A 24,411-nucleotide genomic window follows, 5' to 3' on the forward strand; every position below is an offset into this window, starting at 1 on the left:
ATGACATTTTTCACCGTGAGAAGGGGCACATTGATACCAATCCAGGCTCCTTTTACAACTGTTATTTGGTATTTTATTGCTGAACTATCCTTCACGCAGTTGTTTTAGAGACCATGACAGCTAAACTACCCACAACCCAGTTTTTACTCAGTATATCTGAGCAGAACTCCCTGAGACAAGGTTTTTCTTCTGTGTGTTACAACCCAGAGCAGCTGTTGAGTCTCTTTTCTACTGTGACAGAAAATCTTTGGGTCAGTCTTCGCTTTGTTTCTATTTGAGTAGTCTTTTAAGTGTTCTTATTGTTTTACAAGATTGTCAAAACTCAAACTGCTCTGTGGCGTTTCCCTTCAGAGTTTTGAGGTGTCATAGTTTTTATTCTATGTGACTACATGAAGGCTAACAGCACAAACGGCAGTCGCTTAAGGCTGTTCTTTAACTCTCTTCCACTTTTCTCAGCACAGAAGCTGTAGTCATCCCCGGCGCTCTTTGCGGTCGATCATGGGTCTGTATTAAGACCTGTATCAGTGACTGACACATGACTGACCTGAAGAGGGAGAAAAAAACACACACACACAGTGGTCACATACAAAGACGCCATTTGTGGTGTACATACGCTATGGTGAAATCTCTGATTGTATTATTATTGCGAGATGAAAGACTGAAACATTTATTGAAACATGTAAACCTAAATGGAAATTATTTCTAGTAAATACAGAAATAATAGCAGAGCCTATACAGCTCTAATGGGCTTGAAAATAGGGATTTCATAGTCAACTAAAATGGGAAAAAATGTGACTAACTGACTCGTCTAAAACGAAGAAACACTCAGATATCAAGTTAAATTTGCAAACTTTTAAATGTCAAAATCTCTCCCTTGTTACTAAAATATGACAAATTAACATCCAAAAAGTGTAGCGCGTCGTGCCGTTCATTATGAATGATGCACGCTGTTGGAAAATTCATGACAACCACTCAAATAGAAGTTAAAAATTTAAGTAACAAAATGATAAATCATCCATCCTTCTCTTCTGTTCTCCCTGTTCTCGTTTTTTTCTGACAGGCCTGAAGATATAAATTAAAGTTAGTTTGGTTGTCTGCTAGGTTGTCTGTCACGTGTAGTCCGAGAATGCATGCAAACATGCATGTGCAGCACTTACGAGTTAACAGTCCTTCAGATTATTATGTAATCCTACCCGGGGAAAAAAAATCGTGCAGGGGGGGATGTCTGTTAAAAGTTACAAATAAGGAAGTGAAATATTAAAGATTAGGATTAAGGGGGGATGGATGGAAAGAAGGTCACACTTAAACACATTAAAACGTCATCTTACACTTGATTTCTTAGATGGGCAGGTTTGCTGACAGTAGGACATTACACATGTTTAAAGGTGTCATAATATTTAGTCAGGATAAAGTGGGGAAAAAAAATGGTGGTAACAGGATGACAAAGTCACAACAAAACCTAAAGCCAGGAATTAGGACTTTGTTTGGGGACTGTTGGTCTGAGCACTCTATCCATGCACAGTAAAGGCAATGGATTGATGTTACTGTATTTGCCAGCATGCTCTGACAAATGTTTTTTATGCTTGAGCGCATGAAAACATAGTAAACAAAGCTACTGTTGAGCTTCTTTTGCTTCTGGCTGCCCACTTTAGGGGGTGCTAAAACTTAAATCTTAAATCTTTAGGTGCGGGAAGTGATCTGTCCTGACTTCAGGCTAATATTAGTATGGCAGGACCACACATGACCACACATTTTGACAAGGAAAAAATCGAAAACACTATAATTTTCTCTGATCCATGAGCTGCCATGACTTGGACATTGTTATATAACCAGAGAGTGTCAGACTCGGAGCACCTAGCACAAAACTAATACTTAAATACAAGATAATTAAAAAAAAAAAAAACGTTTAAAAAGCTAATTTAAAAACAGATCCAAGAGCCTTGGGAAAAAAATGAAGGCAGAGGAGCTGGGTTACATCATTTATTTATTGAAAAAATCCGTTCATTGCTGGGATAATAAGGTTGTTGACTTCACTTAGCATTATGCAACGAAGAAAGAAAACAAATTCCTCTTACAACAACAGACCCGCACAAAAAGTCTAAGGGGAATGAATTGTATGGCCGGAATCTGTGTGCTCTGCTGTTTTTCTTTTTTTTTTTCTTCCTGCCTGATGAGGATATTTGTGTATTTACGGTTTCCTGGAGGAAACTGGTGGCTCAGTGTGTGCTGTGTGCGCGTGTCAAACAGAGTCAGAGAGCGAGCGAGCGACCATGTGAGCAAGCCTGTCAGTATGCAACATGTCGAGCAGATGAACTCTGTCTCGAGGAGGACTACTCTCGCCAAGTTTGAGAAAGGAGGAGATGCGGCGCTCGTTCTTCTGCCCTCGTCGTCGATTTGTTTGTTTCTTCATTTGATACACTTGCGTTGTTTTCTCTCTTATTCTGGAGGAGTGACCCAGAGGATGAAATGTCGTGGGATCCCCCAGGATTTTGGACTTTGTGTTAAATTTTGGACGCTGCACTTCTATTCATCTTTTGTATAAAAGGGTTTCCCCGCTGTTTTTTCTTCTTCTTCCCTTCTCCCCCTCGTGGTATTTCCTGCTTTTATGTGTTGTTCTGGTCCCCTCCTTGAGTCCAGATGAGTGTGCTCCGCTGGCACCGGCTCTCTGCGCTCTGGAAGAACTGGATGTTCAACCAGGAGCCAGCAGAAGAGCAGGACCAGATCCCAGAAGCCCTAGGGCCTGAAGCAGAGCCACGGAGGGAGAAAGGGAACACATTCAAGGATCACAACTCAGACTTGGAGAGCGTCACAGAATCTAAGACCCAAAGTTTGGGTTATAAGAAGCAGAGATCCGAATCTGACAGCCAGAATGTGGAATATAACAATCTGAACACACTCCCTAAGATCCAGAAGTCTGAACTGTTGAAACGTAGCTGTTCTGAGCCGTGCTCTCAGGTCACATACGCTGAGGATCGATCTTCCAGCTACCCCCAGACACCTGAAGGTTGTGGGGACAAGTCCCGTCAAAGTTTCTGCTCTGAGCAGAGTGTTCCCTGTATATTGCAGGTGGATAACGGCAGCGAGGGGGACGACAGCTTCTTGCAGAGGGAGGGTTCCCAACGGCGGTCCAGACGACGCTTCAGAAGGGTCAACCCCAGGGGAGAGCGGGAACTGATCACAGACGGCCAAGACCCCGCCAGCTACAACACGGTAAGAATAAAAGCTTTACTAACAGCAAAGGCTAATGCTAACCACCCTCAGTATTTACAGTATTGACATGTTGCTTCTGTGTAAGTGGAAATGGAATCAAAACATACTCTTTGCCTCTTTCCAGTAGATCGCTTACACTGAGCAGACATGGCTGGTTGGGTTTCATATGTTTAAACAATTACTGTCTTTTGAGGGTCCTTTAAAGATGTTCACACATTTGGTTCTCTGAAGCTTGCTGACATCCCAACTATAATCATTAGTTTCAGTTTTAAAGTATCTTGTGATGTGCACAGTGTGCAGAGAGCAGTTCATTCTCAATAAAGTTTTGGTTTAATGAATTAAAGAATAAGATAACAAAAGCACCAAAAAGCTAGAGGGGGATGGTAAAGCGTATGGGGAAACACTGTTTCGCAGCTTGCATGCATTGCTCTGGTATTTAACTTATTTGTCAATGCCACAGAGAAAACAAATGCCTGAGGCATCGCTATCTAACGTGCATAAAGCTGAATTTTGTTAGGAAAAACAACGTTTCTCTGAAGGTCTGTTGAACCAAAGTTGTGTAGGAAAAGTATTAAAGCTGAGCGTGTAGGAACTTCCCCCTCTGCGATAGCATCACTATGGCCAGAAGTGTGTCAGTTACAGTTTTAACTAATCACTAGAAGCCACGCTTTGCCACACACAGTCACAAAGGCGCGCACACACAAACAAACTTCCACACTCAGGTCATATGCACACTTTTCCCAGCTCATGCAAAGCTCCCCGGAGCATTGCGATGGGGCTTAATGCAAAGTTTAAAGCGTCCTCTGTCGACCCTACCTGCCTCTGTGGTCTCACGGTGATTGTTCCACTTTTTAAAATTACATTTCTGGCCCTCAGCGTCGCCGAATCCCACACCATTCTTTTCTGTGACTGCCTTTTATTATGTAAAGGCTATCTGCTCAGATGTGCTAGCACAGCGCTGCTCCAGAGAAGCAGGACTAAAACAGATGAGAAATATAGAGAATTACTTTAGGAGTCCATGGAATTGGAGCAATATTGGACAGCAAAGACTCAACTGACACAAGAGATTGTTGTTCTTTGACATGTGTTGCACTGTTTGCTGTGAGGTGACTGTGTGGCACTTGGCTTGAGTGGCACGCTTGCCTTTGTTCATTAAGAATACAATGATGTCTTATGTTGTGCTAATTTCACTTTGACAAGACGTAGTTTGCATATTTTGCTGTTGTGACTATTTCTTGTTTCTCTTCCCTTTTCATGCATCCGCTCAGGATTATGTCAACAACCAGGTAGGATGAAATACAAGACATGAAACTTTTCTGCCTGTGTGTCTGTCTGTGTCAGGTGTTTTGTGTTCGTGTCTCTGTCATGCATGTGATCAGTGTGCTTGAGCATGCATGGTTGTTTATATGAGTCACTTTGGGTTCAGGCACCTGTTTAGAAAGCGGCAGTCCTGTGGGGGGGTGGTTGTCGTCATATTTAGAGGCTGCCACACACATGCACACTCCGCTGTCTGCTGTGACTGTGGGTGGCAGATAGCAATAAACAGACAGAGGAATTAACAGATGCATGCCGGGAACAACATTGCCTTGCTAGGCAGTGATGGGTTTAATGTAATAGTGCAAGTTTCAGATTCCCCCTCAGATGGAAGTCACATCATCGGCACATATCCCTCAAAAGTGGAAACTTGTGATTTGTTTTGTGCGATGAGGGCTGTTGGTGGCACAAGTTGTAAATTTCCACACATTACCCCACATAATAAAAATAAAAATCCCTGCTTATTATGCCCCCATAGTCCGATCAAATCGGTCATCATTTGTCACATAAAGGAGTTGCTTTGTGTGCTGAGCTTCTACTTGGCTTCAGATGAAACAGACACGTCTCTGACTCTGACTTAAAGTCGTCCAGAGATGTTTTTAATTTTTTTAAATTCTTTTTTTCCTAGCTTAAGTTCTGTGTCTGCTGCTGTGGAGAACAAGGTTTATTGATTTGCTGATTGATCATTGGGTCAGGATTTAAAGGTGATACTTTTCCCTTCATAAAGCAGCTGGGCTAATAGGAAAAAATCCTCCATGGTTTTCCTGTGAGACGCACACAGTGTAATGTTAATGCGTCTCCGCTGGTGATGTCCGTTGCCGGAGGAGTAATGTTTTCATGTGGTCTGTCCATCCATCTGTCTTTCCGTGCACTCCGTTTGTGCGAACACATCATCTCAGCAACACCTTCAGGGTACATTTTGGTTTTCAAAGGTCAGAGTAACTGTGACCTCAAGTCATTCCTATTGTTATGTATATGATACAACAGGGATTCCTTTTACGAGGGCACAAACATCCACTTGGATTTGAGCCTTACTGGTTAGAATGATGATAATGTCAACACATTTGTGGCCACAAATCAAATCACATGCTAGCATACAACTGTCTATAACAGGGGTCTCGAACATGCACGTGCCTCTTTGGCCCATCTCCAGTGACTTTGTGTGGCACTGACAGATAAACAAAGACGTAAACAAAGGTCGATATTGATCATTTGTAATTAGCATTGTAAGTAATTCTCTACAATCTGAAATTGTAAAGCTCTTTAGTTTACAAACAAAAAACAAAAAAAAGGTTTTGATATTTATATTTTCACACTTATTATTTGCATCATAGCCCACATCCATCAGTTGATGCCTTTTAAGTTTGCTGAACCTCAATAGCAGCAGCTAACATAGATGTATTCACTTAAATAGCTCGTCCGAAATTCAGCTGACTTTGAACTCCAAAAAGTCCTAAGAGGTTTGAAGAGGTAAATAGAGAGTTTAAAAATGTGTGGACAGCTTTCTTTGCTTTCACTGCCAACGCTGTGACGACGCTCGTCGATATGCTTTATCTGCAGCTGGTCTGTTAGGATTTTTATTTTGGTATTTTAGTATTCTTGTCAAAATTTGCTCAAAAGTGCCTCTTTTAAGTGTTAAAAGCTTGCCAACGCCTGTTCTCACAGGGAAACTTGATAAACTGCTGACACTATTTATCTAAAAGGTCAAAGGTCAAGCCGTGACAGACATGGATATATACTCTAACTTGATTAGTTGGTGGCTGCTTACAAATGCGAGACAGGGATTCCGTTTCTTTTTGTTTGTTTTCCGTTTTTTTCTGGTTTCCCATTTGCGATGATATAGTGACAGCATGAGGATAAAACCCCTTTCTGTAAATGCATATTGTACATGCACGCATACACACGCTCAAAGCAGCGCTGTGGTTCTGGCAGTGGATCAGAGGATGTTGTTTAGAGGCCTTATTGAACCATAATAACATCAGTAATCCATTATCGCTGCTCTGTGCTGGTGTCTGGTGTGTCTTGCTCGCTCTTAATAGCTTCTGTTGGAGTGAATGAAGTTCCTGAAGCTATGAATTATGAGGAGCCCAAAAAGATGATTCACAAAAAAAAACCCAAAAGGGGTATTTCTCCTAAACGGAGAATACAACACAATAATTACAGTAATTATTATAAATCAAACCAATGAGTTGGTCTGCTGGCTTTAAATTTTAAAGTTTCAGAGGCAGAGAAAGATAAATGTCTGTGAGATCGATGTTTATTTTATTACCCACTGTTACTTCTTTTATTCTGTGTGATGACTGATACGGCTGCGATTGATCCAGAAACCTGACTCCTCTCTGCCAGCGAGGTGCTAGACAGAAGCTCCTGCGCACTCTTATTACTATAACAGACCACTGGGATTTACTGATGACTCAGATTCACACCCCCCCACACACACACACACACACACACACGTGTACACACACATATTCACATGCTGCAGAGATACAGAGTCACTTCATTTAGACATCAGATGCTTCACCGGGTTACTGCCTTTCTCCTGCCGGGCAGGATAGATAGATGAACCCATCACCTCATTTGCCTTGCAGGGGAAACCTGCTCTATGGGCTTTTTACTGCCAGGCTACTCCATGTAACCCCGGGATCATTAATTTAACATGATGCAGGTTCAGCCATCTGCACAGTTCACCACTAGAATAAAATCAGGAGAGTGTTGTTATGCTTTTTTTCTTTTCTCCTCACCAGTTGAGCCACTTTATCACTTTAACTCATGATTTTTCAGAAAAAATAAAAGCAGGTTGCTATGTGCAGGTGTTTTGCACATTAGATTTGCTTTCAAAATCTTTGTTTTGAACATTTTGTTATGGGGCTCGTTTGTCAGTGTGTACATGTGTGAATTTGTGACCATGCTTTCGGAGCATGAAGCAGCATCCTCTCAGCTGCTGAGTGTCGCTACACAACAGATCGGAAACACTTGTCTCTTGCAACGGCTGTGGTTACTTAACATCCTGGAGGCAAAACGTCTGACGTCTGCTGCTTTTTCTTCTTTTTTTCCTTTTCTTTCCACTCTACAAAACACTTTAGCATTTGTTTTTAATCTCACACTAAAAATGAGCCAAGTACGCAAAACGGCATTACTAATGAGAAACATAGTGCACTGATCTATTACTGTTAATTCCTCTAGATGGGGGGTAAGACTGAAAGCTTCCTGAAGCCTAAAGTTGTATTTAAGACTATTGTAGTCACGTTCCACTGTCAGGTTGCCTTTACTGGAAGGCGCTGCACACAGGAAGGAGCAAATCGCACCAGTCTTGTTCCTGAACTGCAGCAACCCACGCTGAGCGTGACGTGTAGCTAGACATGAATGAATGTTATTTATTTCCTCTTCTTACACTGTTAACTGGTTGAGTGGACTACAAGCACCACTTGGGACTGTACACCTCTATCAGTATTTTGTGTCATACAAAATTACAGATGCAGTTTTGACTGCTTGGCCTTATTTTTTTTAATTTTTATTAAATTTATTGGTGATTGTGTGATTTGTCCGTAAGGAAAACAAATTTTGTCTCTTACAAACACACCTCCCATTGCTTAAAAGCTTGATTAAATTGTTTGTATTGTATTACCCATTTAACACTTACATTATATTATAGAGTTTCCGTTTAAGGGTCCATTAGGAGTGACTTTATCGCGGTGATGTCGTCTTCTGCTGTATCATTTTAACTCAATTTGATGAGCTTGTGCTTGTCATGCAGCTGCATTACTTAGGTTACCTCACTGCTTAGAATCAGGTTAAATCTAAGGTTGCATTCCTCATGCGGTGACTAGGTGTGACTCATACGCATGCTTTGTCATAGCAGAGTCAACCTGGGGATGTGAGAAGTATTACTCTGCATCATCCTTCACCTTCCCCTGAGATTGGAAAATCACTAAGATGAGGCGACAGAAAGATGCTTTCTCATGTTTGGTTGCTGTTTTTGATCAGACGAGTCTGCTAACCAGGCCTGGGAGTTTCTCTGATTTTTCTCTTTGGCTGGTGAAACTTTCTCTAACTTCCAACAGACTGGTTTTAGCTCACCAAGGAGAGTTTTGCTTGGCATCGCACACCGATGAAGTTGTTAAATTTCCGATAATATTCCTGGCTTGGTTTTCGTTGTCATTAGTGTGCTTGCGTGCGTGGTTTCGCAAAGCACACATGTGCCATGTGTATGCTTAATTCATAATGTTTCGGGGATGTCTGGCTTTTCAGTTTTGCTTCACATCTGTGGATTTAAATGTGAATACTTTCGTTATGGCACTTTCATGGATTTCTTATCTAGAGCATATTTGCAATGCAAACTATTTAGCTTGATATGCTGACATATTTTTCCATTTACATATCAATGAGGCATAAAAATACACGATACCTGCATTCTCTTATGCCAAATTATTTGTAATAATTCAGATAATTGCCACATTACATTTGCTCCTCATTTTTCCCTTTAGTAAAGTATCAAAAAATAAATAATCGGCAGGACAGGATTGTAAAGGGCAAGCGAAAATCCTGTTGGCATTCAGCAGCCAAGGAAAGAGAATCCTCCTGACGAGAGGAGTGACAGCTTTATTTTGATGTCAAATGTCTTCTCACTCTCGCACATTTTGTAAGGCAGAGATGCCATAACAGCAACCTTAAAAAATACCTAAGAGGGAGGGGAAAGGGGAGGGCAGGTAGGATGGAGCAGAATGGGAAAATAGAAGTAGGCAGAAGATGACAAGCATGAAGTGGTGAAAAGCAAATGGAATGATAAGTTAACAGGGACTAAAACAAGATGTTGTGAGATCTTGTATATATGCATGAGAAGTTGGCTGAAATGAAGCAGAGGGGTTAAGGAGGGAACAAGGAATGTGAAAACAGGGGTTGACGGGTTATGGAAAAGATGAATGGGTTTGCAGCTGAAGGTGGAGCGGTAAGTTGTGGGGATGGAGAGCTGAGGCAGAAAGGTAAGGTTGTGGGAAGGTCACATGGGAGTGAAGAAAGTGGGAGGATGGGGTGAGGGGAAAGCAAGGTCAGAAGTGGGGGTTTTACAAGACACCAAAGGAGTGAGAGCTAGAGGATGACAGAAGACTAACTGGGTTAAATGGTAAACATGATTTGTGACAAAGTTATTTAAGTGTTAATGAGTGACATATTTTCACACAAATAGCCGTCGGGGTGCAGCAGTCCTGTGTTTACGTCCTCAAAATCTGACTCCGGCTCAAAATACTCACTTAACTGTTGGACGAGCTGAATGGTGCCCCGGCCCTCCTGCTGCTGCTGGAGTCCTGCTGCACTCATTGTTATGCACAGAGCACACACGAATACACGGGTTTTCTGTGAGCTGCTTGCCCGCTTTCTTAGCATGACACAAAAAATACAAAGCATTTATTTCAGCTGGCTTTCGAACGTCGGCGGACATCGTGATCGTGTGCATGCGGAGTACAGTATGCTGGGCAGCACAGTGTACCAGTGGGGCACTGTCTGCGGCTGTTGTTGCTGCTAATTTTAGGGATTACATCAGCAGCACTAAGATGACAACCTTGTTGAACTCTCTCGCTGTATTTCTCTCTGCTTCATCTCTCCTCCTCCTCCTTCCAGCTCTCCTCCCTCCCTTCCTTTCCTTTCTCTCTTCTCTTCTTACCTGTTCCCCTCGTACTTCCATCATCTTTCCTGCTTGCTCGTCCTCGCCCCATCTAACCTTACTGTGTATGTTTTCTGGGGGCCTTTCCCTTTTTTTATGCTTTCCTATAAATTAAACACAAGCTACACTTTCGATTTTCATCAGCTCTCACTAGATCTGAGTGTTTATAATTTAATCCTAATGTGTAAAGGTAGGCAGTGTGAGCTGAAGGACATTTGAGCCTCTCTACAGTTCATTTTGTCTAAAAGGTTCCCCGCCAGAGCAGGGGAACAGAATCAAAGTGTCCTGGCAGTAGAAATAAATTGGTGCCGAGCACTAAAATAAAACACAACCTACATTCTGGAGGAAAAACAAAGGCTTCACTCTTCCTCAGTTCTTTTTTTTTTAATCTCGTGAAGTCTTTTTGGCAACTCCTTTTTCCTTCTCCTCTGTACGCTCCTGTTTGTCTAAATCTTTCACCCACACTCAAACATTTTTTTTCCTCTCGCGTCCTATTCTCTGACTCACTGTCTCCTCTTGGTTGCTGTCAGTATGTCTCTAGTACTGACCTTCGAGTTCTTATTTTTTTTCCGTTTCCTACTTTGTATGATGATGATGATGCTTGCCTATTGTGTACGTCGCATCAGCCTCCGCTTCAAGGTTTCACAGCCCCAGTGAACCTAAAGGTCAAAACAAAGTGTGTGTGTTTATCTGGCACATTTGTAAGTTTACCTCTTGCAGTTACTTTCTATGATTTCACTCCAGTTTTTGTCCTTTTATTGGTATTTCTTTTTTTGCACCTAGGCTTTCTACACTGCAATCGCCGTCGGCCCTCTCTCTGCAGGGAGAAGTCGGAAAGGGAAGGGCCGGTTTAAATAGCAGGAATTCCTGTCCCGTCTTTCTGACAGGCACGCAAACACGGGGCTGAGTGCTCACGCATGGCAACACACACATGATCGCATGACTGCAGCAGGCAGATTCTCTTAATTGAGTCTCTGTGTAGCATACTTGAATGCGTGTGTCTGTTTGTCTGCAAGCGACTTGCTGTGCTTTGTGTCCTGCTGAATACGAGCAAGGGATCAGATTTGATTTCGAGCAGTGGCGCAGCCCTGTTAGCTGGTGTGAGGGGGCATTATAATAACAACTAAAGGCACAGAGTCAATGTGAACTAATCGCTGATGTTTCTGTGCAGTGTTGATTGGTTGCACCGACCAATAATTTTCAATATCTCAGCACTTCTTTGTGAACACGTCTGTGTGTTAAAGAGCTGTAGGAGCTTTAGTCAATGGATTCCTTTTAATTAGACTGGCAGAACTGATTGGCTGTGAGCACAAGCTAGCTGGAGACAATATATGCAGATGACCGCTCTGTGTTAGGATGCGTGTGTAAACAAATTAGTGTGTGGTGTCCCACGGGGGCATTTTTCTCAGTAGCATCACACTGAATGATAAAACAGATACAGGGCCCTGCTCGGTAATCACTGATCCATGCGGCGCCTCTGTGAGTGTGTTTAGTCAGTGCTTGAGTTACTCATATGTTCCAGATATAGAACTATTTTCCTATCTTTGATCTCTTATTTTCTCATTTTCTCCGTGTTGCTTCCCCCCCCCCTATCCTTCTGCATCGTTCTCTAGTCTTCACTCATTCATCTTCAGCCTCTTTAGATCCATCCCATTATTTGTTTTCTGTCTCACTTTTCTCTCTGGGCCTCGTCCATAAAGCACTTACCTTACCAGACAGTTGCACACACACGCACAGACACTCAGTCGCAGGCCGACTGTTCCAGGAAGCGTTTCCTGTGTGACGTGTTTCCTGCTCCGTGTTTTGAAGACACATTCCACATCTATGTACAGTTACAGTAAACGGCCGTCTGAGAAGCCGTGCTCAGACTACAGCGCGTGTCTTCACTTTTTCTTTTTCAGTTTGAACTGAATTAGTCACACGGCGAGACGAATGACTCCTCTGAACTTGTGTTGTTTTGAAAGTGCGTAATGGTGTGCTTCTGCAGTGTGGGACTTTTTCTTGTTATGAAAGTTTTATGAAAGTCTTTCCAAACGTGTGGATGTATTTTTATTTATCTTCATTCACAAACCCACCAGGTTATCAAATCTCCAGAATAGCGAGTATTACTTTACTACATTCAGCTTGCATCCTTTGACTTGTAGGACTTATGTGCAGTTTCCAGGTTCTTGCATCCTTCATGGAAAGTTTCTTTTTGAATTTTATTGCATGCTACTGTCATTTATGTATACTTTTTTTTTAATTTTCCTGCCATTGTGTCATCTAACACACCACACACACCACAACTGCCACACCCACATCTGTAAGATTGATCTGATATTTTTCAGTGAGCAGCAGAGATTTTTTTTCCTCTCCTGACTTACATGGAATAGATAAACTTATTAATAAGAATTAATGTGTTCCCTCAATTATTGATAAACACATCATCAAAAGTTTAGTTGCGACTTAGCTAATGATTATTAATGAATCTGTATTTCTGCTCTAAATGTGGACTAGACTGGCATTTGTGTAGTATTTTTCTTATTGTACTGACCACTCAAACCACTTCAGACTACAAGCCACGTTAAACTGTTCCTCCTCCTCTTCTTTCTCTACTTCTTCTTCTTCTGCTTCTTCTCCTTTTGGCCGCTCCCTCTAAGCAGGTTATCTTCCTCTCTCTCACATCCACCTTCTGCATGTCCTCCTTCTCTGCATCCATGAATCTCCTCTGTGGTCTTCCATTTTTCCTCTTGCCTGGCAGCTCCTTCTTCAGCATCCTTTATCCTTTCCCCCTTCTGCACGTGTCCAAACTGTCTCTATCTGAGGTTTCGCTATGATATACTTACTTCTAGTCCTGTCCCACCCGGTGGCTCCTAACAAAAATGTTAACCTACCGTCAAACAGTTCTTTATTCTGTAGATGTTCAACACTTTATCTACCTCACCAGTTATTCTAACATGCATGTCTTTGGACTATGAGGAGAAGCCGGAGGGAAACCCACACAGGTGTGGGGAAGAACATGCGAACTCCAAAGAGAAAGCCTCCAGCTGGGGTTTGACCCAGGGACCTTTTTGCTGTGAGGCAACAGTGCTAACTGCTTCTAACTGTTGTCTGAAACTGTCTTCACGGTGTCCCGTCACACCCACGAGAGCTTAAACAAAGAAAATTTATATTTCATCACACACACCAATAACTGCAGCTGTGTGTGTGTGTGTGTGTTAATTAGTGCTCGGTCTTTTTGAGGCCAAGCTAAGAAGATGATGTAGTGCTGCACATGCTACCCTTCAAAAGGGGATAGACTGCAGCTCGTACACACTGAGACACACATGCTGTCGGATCATGGCTTTCTCTTGCTCGCACACACACACACACACACACACACTGTAAACACTCACTGACAGAGCCCTCCATTAGTCCCAGAGTCTTTAATCCATTCAGTGTTCGGTAATTTCATTCATGTGGAGAGGTGGAGGTTAAAGGGTGTGTGTCTATTTGTGCGTTTCTGTGTCTCTTTGTGTATTTCATCTTTTTAGTCCACTTCAGGCTTAATTCTGTCTCTTTGTCTTTATCCCTCTGTCCCGGTATATGCCTCTGTTTGCCCACTTATCCATTTCAAGCTTTCTTTTTTCCCCCTCTCCTTTCTGTCTCTCTTGTGTACATAACGCTCCTCTGAAGGCTGGGCTCCATGTGCTCCCATCCGATTGGCTGCCGAGTAAAACGATGATGTCATTCCTAGTTGGGAGGTGTGTTTCGCCTCCTATGCACACCCACAGAGGAGGGAGAATTGAGGGTAGAAATCCTGGTTCACAGCAGCGAGCAGAGGGAGCAAAAAATAGGAGCCTGGAGAGGGAGTGAGTGGGTGATGTAGACAGACATAAAAAAACAAACAAACAGCATAATGAAGGGAGGAAGGTCAGAAAGACAGGAAGAAATGGTGAGAAAGATTCTCAGCTCTCTGATGTGTCTGATGCAAGCTGGCATCTCTCCTGTGCTCGAGGAGAATCGGCCATTCAGACAGCCAGACAGCTCCTATTGTCTCCTGCTTTCAAATCTTCCCTCCGCTGGCTCATCGTTGTTTGTGCATCAGAAACAGTACAGTATACACGCTGATATTGCAGGAGAAATACGAGCAAAGAGAAGAAAAGCGGTGTGGAAAAACACAGATAAACACACAGATCTCAGAGAAACAAATGTTGCATGTGAAATTATTGACATCTTTGATCCTGCAGAACATGCGGTTGCTCTTTAAAACCATTTAAAAAAGTGTCTTTATAGGATAGTTTAAAAGGTTCAAAAAAATAAATAAATTGGAGTAGAAAGAAAGAGTTTGTATTTTTGAATTTGTATGGACCTTTATTTTTCAAAAATTGAACTTATTTAAATTTTCTGACTATTAAAAATTATGCTCGGGGCACTTAAACTTGTTGCAGCTTCCTTAGGAGATGCATGTAAATATGAAAAGAAAACTAGATCATGAGATTTTGAACTGTGTCCTTTAGGAAAATAGAAATAGAAACTCAATGCAAACATTTCAGAATCCAGAGAAAACCAGGATTTTGTACCCCTGAGGTGTTGGGTCATAACTATTGAAATATGAAAAGGAAAAAACCCGCAAAATAAACAAAGCGCCGTTTCATGACGTGGGTTTTCAATTTGTTTTTCTTAAGTTTCCACCTCATTTGCTGTCATTAAAAGCATTGTTATTCTAATTAGGAGCTGATTTGGTGATTTGGAGAAAAAAAAAAGGCTTCCAGTTGTTGCGGTTGCATGTATTGTACGCCTTTGGATTAGAACCTGAAAAAATACTTGTGTCAGTCCAACTTTCTTGGGTGGTATCCCACATCTGATGCATAGTAGAATAAACCCCACTCAGGATTATTTGTAGTTCCTGTCAGAACCAGGTCTGCTTCAAATTGTTTACAGCTGCGGTTCTGCTCAGTCTAATGCCTTTATTACCTCAGTATATTTGGCCAGCAGTGTACTGTATTAGAGTGAGTTATCTGTGATTAATGTGTCTTTCCTTGTACTCAAATTCTTTCTACTGTATCACAAATCTTCTAGATGCGGGGGCTTTTTAAAGGGGGTAAAAGAAAAAAAAACCCCAACTATTATCGCCTCGTGCTATTGTGTCACATTCGGCAAAATACAGCCAGTGCCTGTCTGTTGTATCTGATAGGGACTCTGTGATTTATACCCACCCCCCTCTTTTTTTTTTGTGTAATTTATGCGGCATGCTCACAAAGGGGAGGGGGTTGCCTCAATACACTCAGCTTTATGTTACCAGCAGATCAATAAAGATGCTCCCTCGCTTTCCTCTCTATCTGTCTTTCCCATTCTCCCTCTCTGTCCATCTCTCTCTCTCTTTCTCATCCACATGTGCTCAGCAGCCAATACATCTAATGCAGTTTCCCTCTGCTATCTTCATCCCTGCCACCTCCCATCCCATCCCTTTCTCTCCCTTTCCCTCCCTCCCTCGCTGCACAGGTGATGTCATTCTTTTCCAGCTGGATTCTCCTCCCTTCTCCCTCCCTCCCCTCGCGCTCGCTCTCTCCTCCGTTCCCCATTAGCGTCTGGCTCTCCAAAGCGCAGCATCTATCCACAGTAGCTTCTTTTCCACGAGTGGGAGGGGGATGAGGAATGCCGGTGTGAGGTGTGAGCGCTAACCCGGGAGGAGAGCTTAAAGCTGGGGTACAAGGAGCAGGATCACTGGCCCCATGCCATGGAGCTGCACTGCTGGGCACACACTTACACCGCTGGAGCTTTATAGGCAGGAAAGAGTTGCAAGGGGCAGAGAGAGGAGTTTGACAGGCAGTGAATGAAGATCAGTGAGAGCTGCAGGCATCGGTCCTGGCTTTTGGGAGGTGAAGGGGGCATTGTTTGGATGACTTGAAGCCGGGCAAGAGGCTCCTTCCCAGGGGGCTGCAGATGCACAAACAAGCCCCCCCTCCCGTTTTTTCACATTTTTTTCCTTAAATTCAACACTGGCTCATCTACTGAGGAGGGAAATCTGAGCTTCTTAAAGAAGTAAAAGAAATCTTGAAGAGTTGACTTAATGAGTTTTTGCTCTGAACTTTTGACAGAAAAATCTGCTAAACTTGCATGTTGAACTGGATGGCTTTATCTTTGGCCATGCAACTTTCTTCTCCTTTGGATTCAGTTTTGTGTATTCAGCAGATTTTTTTTCTTCTTCGTTGAGGTTTATCAGTGTCTCTGTTGCAGTCTCTTGACAGAGAGAGAGAGAGGGAGGGAGAAAGCGTGACACATGAATGGATCTGTGTTGACTTAAAGTCTCTTTCTGTAGTGATATCTGACAGTCATCCAGCGAGGCTTCCGTTTTTTTGTTGTTGTTTTTTTTACGGCCAAATCAAGGAAGGGTTTTTTTTTTTTTTTTTAAATAAACCTCCTTCTGGACAGTTCTCCCCTTGCAGCAAAGAGCGTGGCGTCAGCCTTTGCCCTTCTCTTTTACTTATTCATTTTTTTTCTTCATCTCTTGGTGAACGAGGGGAAACTTCCCCTCGCTGGCACCCTCCCTCCTGTGGAAATGGCTTTCCTGGTCCGTTGCTATGCCAACTGCTTGCAGCCGTGGTCCTCCAAAGTAAGCGATGTCGTAATCCCTTTTTTGGCCAGTGCCTCTGGCTTAGGATGCTGCCGCCTCTGTGTGTGCATGTGCGTCTGTGTGTGTGTGTGTGTGTGTGTGTGTGTGTGTTACTGAGAGAAAGATGGGGTGTGGATGAGAGAAACTGAGCTCGATTCATATGCATATGCATTTTATCTGTTTAGAGACGCTTGCATGCTGTGCATGTGGCTGTAATTTGAATTTTAACCAGTGTTCTGCACTGAAAATGACTGATAGCCACAACTGCTGGCACCATGCCAAAGCTTTTTCAAGGAGGAATTTAAAAGCTAATAATATGCACAGAATAAAGCAAAAAAATGTGTCAGTAGTTCAAAAAATAAGACGATTTTGTGTCTATGTGGGAATATGCCTCCTTTTGCTTGGACAGTGTTCAGTCAGCCAGGAGAATGAACCTGATGTTAATCTACATTTGATGCTTTGATCTGTTGGAGGCTTTTTTTCTGGCTTTGCACCAAATATTGAATTGTTCTCGGCAGCTGCAACAACAAGAGCAAACTGATCAGAGGGGCTTCCAAAATATGCTGCTATGAATTATGTGTTTTGATACCACTTTTTTTTTTTTTTTTTTTTTTTTTTTTTTTTTTTTTTAAACTTTTGCTTATGTCATAATTGCAGGTGTTGGGGCAAAGGTGTTGAGCTAGACTGCACTATTTAAAACATGAAAGTGCACATGCACTATTTGTAAAACCTTGAACTGTTTGTCTTTATGGCGAAAAACTCTCCGTGTAAAGTTACAAGCAGTCGAGTCCTTGGTTTGTGCAAAATGACATTCATTGGTGCTTTTCTTTCAGTTGGGGCATACCTGTTAGCCATCTGATCTGACATGTCTGGTCTGTATGTTGCCTCCCTGATGTCAGCATTGAACTCATAATGATGTCGCTGTTTGTATAGTTAACAATTACATGTACTAGTTTGAAGTTCTTAAGATAATTGGCTGGAGGTTGTTCCTGGTGAACTTCTTGGTGAGGAGCGTTAGTACCAATTCTGTTCTACTGTTTGTTTCTCTCTTCTCTTTTTTATTTGAATAATTGAAAAAAGAACATGGAGGGTCATCTGATGTCTCTGTTCACAGCAGAATGACTGTACCTTCTACCTTATATGTCTGTCTCTTTGGGAGCAACAGTCTAGGTGCTGAAAGCCTCAGCGATGTTTGTCTTCATTGTGTGTGTGTGTGTGTGTGTGCATGTGTGTGTGTAGATGCTTTCAGTTGGATGAGTAATAATTAGGTCCCTGGAGATGAAAGGGGATAAAGAGAGAAGATGTTAAGTCTAAGAGAACACATTAAATCTGAACCACACATAGTACAGAACAAACTCTTAAATACCTTGTTACCCTTCTTTATTGCCTTTCCTTCCTTGTGTGTTCCAAATTTTACACGGAGTGCTCGCTGATTACAAGGTATAATGTATCTTCTGCTGAATATAAACCTAAAATCTAATTCTGGAGGGGTTTTTTTTCCTTTTTTGCTCCTTTCACATTATGATAGCTCAACCCCCGCAGCCATGTAAACACTATTTAATGGCAGCATCGTATTCACTTTCAAATTTCCCATAGTTTTCTGTGCATTAGGTTGTATTATATGAGAATTGAACAAATGGGATTTTTCAGTCTAATGTCAGGTATCCTGCCAAGTCTGTTTCTGATCAGTCAAATATAGTCGTTAAACTTTAGTCACAATTAATGAATCAGTAGTAAGTGTAACAAATTCATCACGCTTAAGGTGATTTTTTTTTTTTTTTGAAGTTTATTTACTCATTCAAACCACTGATTGGGTTCTTGCTTTAATCAAATATTTGTTAATTAGCATTTTAGGGATTCATTATCATTGTTTTCGCAGCAGCTTAGCTTGAGCTTGTTTATCTGGATGTTATTACTGTTCCTTCTACGGGCTGCACATGCAGAGCTAATTTATCCTCCATCTACAGCTGTTAAGGTTTCATCCAGCGTGGCCCGTTTGAAGTCCGTACTTAATTGGTCGGCGTCTGTGATGAGCCCACCTTTTGCAAAGGTTAATTAAATTTCCCTGGTTCCTCTTATTACTACTGCTCTTTCTGAAGGTGCAGTTGCAGTGCACAGACACGGCCGTGTGGGGTTTAAAGGAAACAGAAGCAAATCAAAAGTGTTAGCGTGGACTCCAGTGGGGGGTTTTTTTTCCTCTCCTTATGACAGTGTAATTTCATTCATCGTGAGATCTCAGGGAGGACGGGATGAGGAAAGGGGCAGGGCTTGATTTGAAGATAAAGAAGACAGCCAGAAAAGAAAGAAAGAAGGCAAGAAAGAGAGAGAGCGATAGGAGAATAACTCAGTGAGTATAAGAAAGTAATTTTGGTCCACAAGAGGGTTTCACAATTTTATAATTGACGTCCTTCTCAGAAAGGCGGCCAATTATTTTTCTCTGGAAGCGAGCCTCTTTTTGAAAAGTTTTGGCTTGATTGAACAGGCTGGGATTGGCGATTTCCTTCCTTGCTGTGATCTCGGATTCATCTCGAATGATTCACCGGCCTCTACAGCACCAGTGCAGTCCATGCAGCTTTGCAGTGAATTACGGCGAGTCCCTATTTTAATTTGCCTAAACACAATTACAGCCCCGAAAGCTGAACAAGCTGGGCTGCCACGAAAGATCTAAGAGACCAAAAACATAGCGTAGGTTATTTAATTCAAACAAATCACTTTGGTTTACTTAGCTGCCAGCTGGCTTTTACAGTCTCCAGCTTAGATTACTACAGACTTGGAGAAGAACCCCTGTGAATGAGCTACAATGAAAACTAAGCAGCTTATTTTGCCATGTTAGGTGTCTTTTTTTTTCAGTATTATTCCAAACAGCAGCTCTTACCATGCTCACTTACTCCAGCTTCTAACATCAGAGGGTTAGTTATTGAAATATTGACTGAGTGGCTGGAAATTTGGCATCAGATGACAGGCAGCCAAATGTAGGCCAGTGGAGCTGTTCTGTGGTGCCAGGAGGGTTTCTCTTCTGAGGGATCAAGGCCTAGATTTATTTACTTACTCCAATAAACACCCTGAACATTAAACTTGAGGTCTTTTTTTGGGGGGGGGGGGCATAGTCGCCTTTAGAAGGCAGTTAGTTGTATGCTTTATAAGAGGCTTTCAAAGTCTTGCTTGGATTTTATAGTTTTATTGTACGGTGTTTCTGGATGAACTGTCCCTTTAAATCACATCCTGCTCATCCCAGCGGAACACAACCTCAGTCTACATCCTCCCGATGCTGGAAGACTTGTCAAAATGTTCTGCTGCTGAACTCTCTGAACCTCCCTGCTGCTTACATGAGTTCTCTGTTGGGCTTTCTCAGCTTCCTCTGTTTTTTTTGTTGTTGTTTTTTTCGTCTCTTGTGTTTTCTCTCACTGTATCTTTAAATCTCATTTCTGTTAGCGAGAGGACTTCCTGATGTCTTCCTCTTGCCCCTTTCATTTCTTTCTCAGGGACTCGATCCTCTTCTGCCTGTCCACCTCTTCTTCTCCCTCTACCTGCATCTATTATTAAAACGTCAATAACGGGGCCCGTTGTTGTTGTTGTCATCCTGATGCTGCCGCTGCCACTTCTGTTGCTACCATGCTGGGTTTTATCCTCACTCACATGCACCTCCGTGTCTTATAAATCACACCAACTCCTTCCAAAACCAACCTCTGCTCTCTGTTTCTGCACCAAATCCCACCCATGACTTATTAACCTTCCAGATGCCTCGTAGTTCCTTTCGACTCCTTTTTGCCGTCGCTCAAAATCAGATTCACTCATGCTTCCTCCAACTAGTGCCGTTTTACCCATCTGGATGGTTGTGGTGTGATTTCCCCAGTTTTGGAGTTATCATCTCTGTGGTAAATGGACTGGCACTTACACGGTGCTTTTCTGCTCTAACTGAGCACTCAAAGCACTTCTTACTGTAAGTCACATTCACCCATTCACAAGCACATTCATACAGCACTTTATTCTGTGCTTTTAAGCGCTTTCTAACTATCATGCGCTCACTCACACTGCGATGACTGCATCGGAGATAGTTAGGGGTTCACCTTCGGATTTGTGGAATAGGTGCTGTGTGCCTAAGAATGAAATGTCTGCTTTTTCTTTAACCAAATTGAAATGTTAAAAATCTTTAAAATATGTGAATTTGGTTCAAGTATTGTTATTTAAATGTATTTTATAGTTTGCAGTTTTGCATGGTGGCAAGTGTGCTTCATAAAATGGACTTGGTCTGTATGTCTTAGCTGCTTTAAAGGAACCTCAGGTTGGTGTTTAATTGGTTTTTCTTTCTTTACGAATTATTTATAAGAGGCACTTATTTTTAAGAGTTCTTTCCACGTGTCTAAGTTAATATATATATATTTCTTCTTTTACTTGTACTAGATGAGATAAGTTTTCTTATTGAAACAGGAAATGTCTGATAAGAGGATTCATGCTCAAAACAAGCGCATAACTTAGGTTGAAAGTAATTTCCCCCTCAGCTGCAGATTTCTCTGGCATAGGCCACCAGGTCCAGACTCGTGGCTGACCCAGACTGCTGCATTTGCTTCACTCAGCAATCAGTGGATCTTGCTGAACATTGACATAATCAGCTTGTATGGACCCATGCTGGGTCGAATAGTAATGGGGCTGTAGAAGCATTGGTAGGGGAGAGCCAGCGTGGGATGATGGATTTAGTGCCAGAGCAGGCAGACCCAGGCGAGGCAGGTCAGGGAGATGGACAGGTAGGGAGACAAAGCATCTGGCATACTTTACTTGCAGCAATAACAGGAAAACTGCACTAACTCGTTATCACGCAAGATGGGACTGATCAAGTGAATGGCTGGTTTAGTAGAATTTAACAGGGTCCAAATTAGATTTGAAAGACCTTAAACTGATGTAAATAGACCTTCCAAAATACTTTGCAGGTTGTGTAAGATTTATATGATATATGTTTTAGCTACAGTTACTGATCTGCCGTCACCATCAGATCAGACTGGATAGATGGCTATATTAAACTGCTGAAACTCTATTGAGTGGAATGCGGAGATTAATTATTCTTCAGTGCAGTCTATTGACCCTTTGCTTAGTGCTGTGGCTTCATGCCCAGACATCCGTGCAAGGCTGATTAGGAACTGAGCACCTCCAACATTTTTCTTTCCTCTTTTTTTTTCCTTTTTTTGTTAAAGGTGCAGCACGTGTTGCTTCGAGGGCCAAAAATACGGTATGAATTCTTAACAAACAGAAATGCAGTGGTTAGCACAGTCCCCAAAAACAAAAAGGTCCTGCTCTCCCCTGTTCCCATCTTCACCCTGTGTGGCTTCTTTCTGGGTTTGGTTTCTACGTACAGCCCAGTGACATGCTTGTTGGATATATTTGTGATTCAAAATTGTTTTTAGGTGGGATGAGTGTGAATGTTGTTCGTCTCGCTGTTAGCCATGTGATAGACTCATGGCCTTTTGGAGGTGCGTCCTCCCCTTTGTCCTGTGACTGCCAGGATGGGCTCCAGCACTTCTACCACCCTGTATCAATATGAACTTGGAAAATCAGTTTAACACCGTTTTTAGTGTCATATTCGAAATAAAAATGCTTTGCAGAGACGAGTTTCTAAAGACTTCCCATAATGACTTGACTTTAATGACTTTTGACCAAAATTTCAGCATCTTCTAAATAAATATTTGATTTTTAGTAAATCCTCCAGCCCACATGTTGAAGTCAGAATGGCCGTCGATGATTAAAAAGCTCTTTGTACTGCGGTCCTCTGCATCATGAGATCAGCAGATGAAATATTAAGCATTCGATAGATGCGCCATGGCTCCCTTGGTACATGAATATGTTGACAAAACCATTTTTGTGCTCTCAGAGGATGACCTTTGCCAGGTGAGGTAATGCCATTGCCTCTTCACATTGGCCTTGACAGATTTACCCTGACCTCCGCCCCGCAGACAGGCTAATAGACGAACTGACAGAATTCACACAGGCCGTCAAGGTAATGTGGCCTTAATAGATGGGGAGGAGGGGCATACAGAGAGAGAGCGCGAGAGACGATGGGACAAAGGCAGAGGGAGAGGGAGAATTGGAGTCAGAGACAACAATAGAGAGAGAGTCAGCTTTTAGCATACCAGGGGAGGTCTAGAATATCATATGCACAGGAAGTAGGGGTGATAAAGATCAATATGGATTGCATTAAGCCAAGCCATGCCCTACTCACCTCCCATAAGCCATAAATTACTCTTCAGTCCTTTGTAAACAAAAACACGCATTGCTTCTTTCTCATTTCCATGAGCGTGCCTCATAGAAATCTAGAAGATTTCTTAAAACTAAAACGTCATCAAGCAGCAGTTGCAGGCACTGTACAGTGTTATTACCTCATCATGCTGTTGAATCATCCTCTATGTGAAAAATGAAGGTTTCAGGTTGCATTTGGATCTCTTGGCTTTTTTTGAGATTAGATAAAAATGACATGTTTTATTACTCGGTTGGTCAGAATGGTCACTCAGCTTGAGCCGTATGTGGACTCTGTGGATATTTAGATAGGCTGCACACTTGCACTCAGTCTGCTTCTGTTTCTCTGCAAAAAATAGATGTTTTGGTTGATAATGTGGCATTCCCATCGACACCAGTGTCACTGCAAGAGTTCAAATGGACTCTTATCTCTGCATTGACGTACACTGCGAGGACTCGTAGGCAGTTGGATGTGTCATTCATGTGCCTTGTTCACTGTCATTAAAGCTGTGAAGCTGGTGTATCTGAGGACCAGCTCCGACTTGTTCCAATGGAACATTAAAGGACTTTGTACCTCCCAGGTACAAACTGACACTCTAAGCATGCTCGTTGAGTTTGACATCTTTATAGCTTTTCACTCAGAAACAACTGACGAGGGCGTGATTGCTCGCCTGCACTTATATGCTATTTTAAAGTCGGATTTGGTTGGTAGGTTGTTCTTGTCAAGTTTTCACAATTTACTGATTTGCTTTTAACCACACTGTCGCTGCTGTTTACCTTTTGGCACTGCAGGATATGGTTATGACGACACCCCACAGTGTGGTGTTAAAGTTGAAGCTGTTGTGAAGCAGCTTAAAGATAAAGCACTTGCTTTCTTAGTAGTTTACCACACTTTTCTTTTTCATGTAATAGTAAGCGGGGCGGGGGCGCGCGCTGGGATTGAATGTTTTAGTAGTTAGTGGCATAAAAGGGCCTGTGTTGTATCCTGAATGGTGTAATTATTGTCCATTAGCTTTGATAGGCTGAAATTTTAGAGTGAAAAGCCCACTCAGGCCCTGTTTGCATTCACTGGCCCAAGCTGGTCAACATTACAGCATTAAAAGGAGTGAAAGTGAGACACTTTGTGCATAAAATCCACACACAGAGACACACGCGCACACACTTATCACGTGTCCTCATCTACAGCTGTGCATGTGACCTTTGAACTTAGCAGATTTGCACTCTTGTATGCATTTTAACACCCGCAAATGCATAGAACAGTAGCCACACGCATACAATAGATATGCAAAAACATTCATTTTATATATACAGACTCCACCTACCAGAACTACAACTGCCAGACTACACACCCTCAGCACACACACACGACACACTCTAGTGCTGATATTTCAGCCACTCATGGCCCCCACCCACTCAATTTCACTTGCTCCCA

At 42.3% G+C, this 24,411-nt stretch overlaps 1 protein-coding gene across 8 annotated transcripts in view; it reads left to right on the top strand.

The window, feature by feature from the left end:
- The first annotated feature begins 2,219 nt into the window (after positions 1-2,219).
- The window catches only part of rapgef6 (Rap guanine nucleotide exchange factor (GEF) 6), a 76,487-nt gene continuing 54,295 nt past the window's right edge, over positions 2,220-24,411 (top strand). For 3 of the 8 annotated variants that reach the window (XM_025910944.1, XM_025910943.1, XM_025910942.1), the window contains exons 1-2: positions 2,221-3,210; positions 4,479-4,496. In XM_025910944.1, coding sequence (XP_025766729.1) covers positions 2,638-3,210; positions 4,479-4,496 — 591 coding nt within the window. In that variant the 5' untranslated portion in view covers positions 2,221-2,637. Of the gene's footprint in view, positions 3,211-4,478; positions 4,497-15,735; positions 16,758-24,411 lie in introns of those variants that run through there. The other 5 variants (XM_025910941.1, XM_019363809.2, XM_025910946.1 and 2 more) reach the window with 5 other exon arrangements.

The sequence above is a fragment of the Oreochromis niloticus genome, linkage group LG10 (assembly GCF_001858045.2).
Source record: "Oreochromis niloticus isolate F11D_XX linkage group LG10, O_niloticus_UMD_NMBU, whole genome shotgun sequence".
Classification (NCBI taxonomy): Eukaryota; Metazoa; Chordata; class Actinopteri; order Cichliformes; family Cichlidae; genus Oreochromis; species Oreochromis niloticus.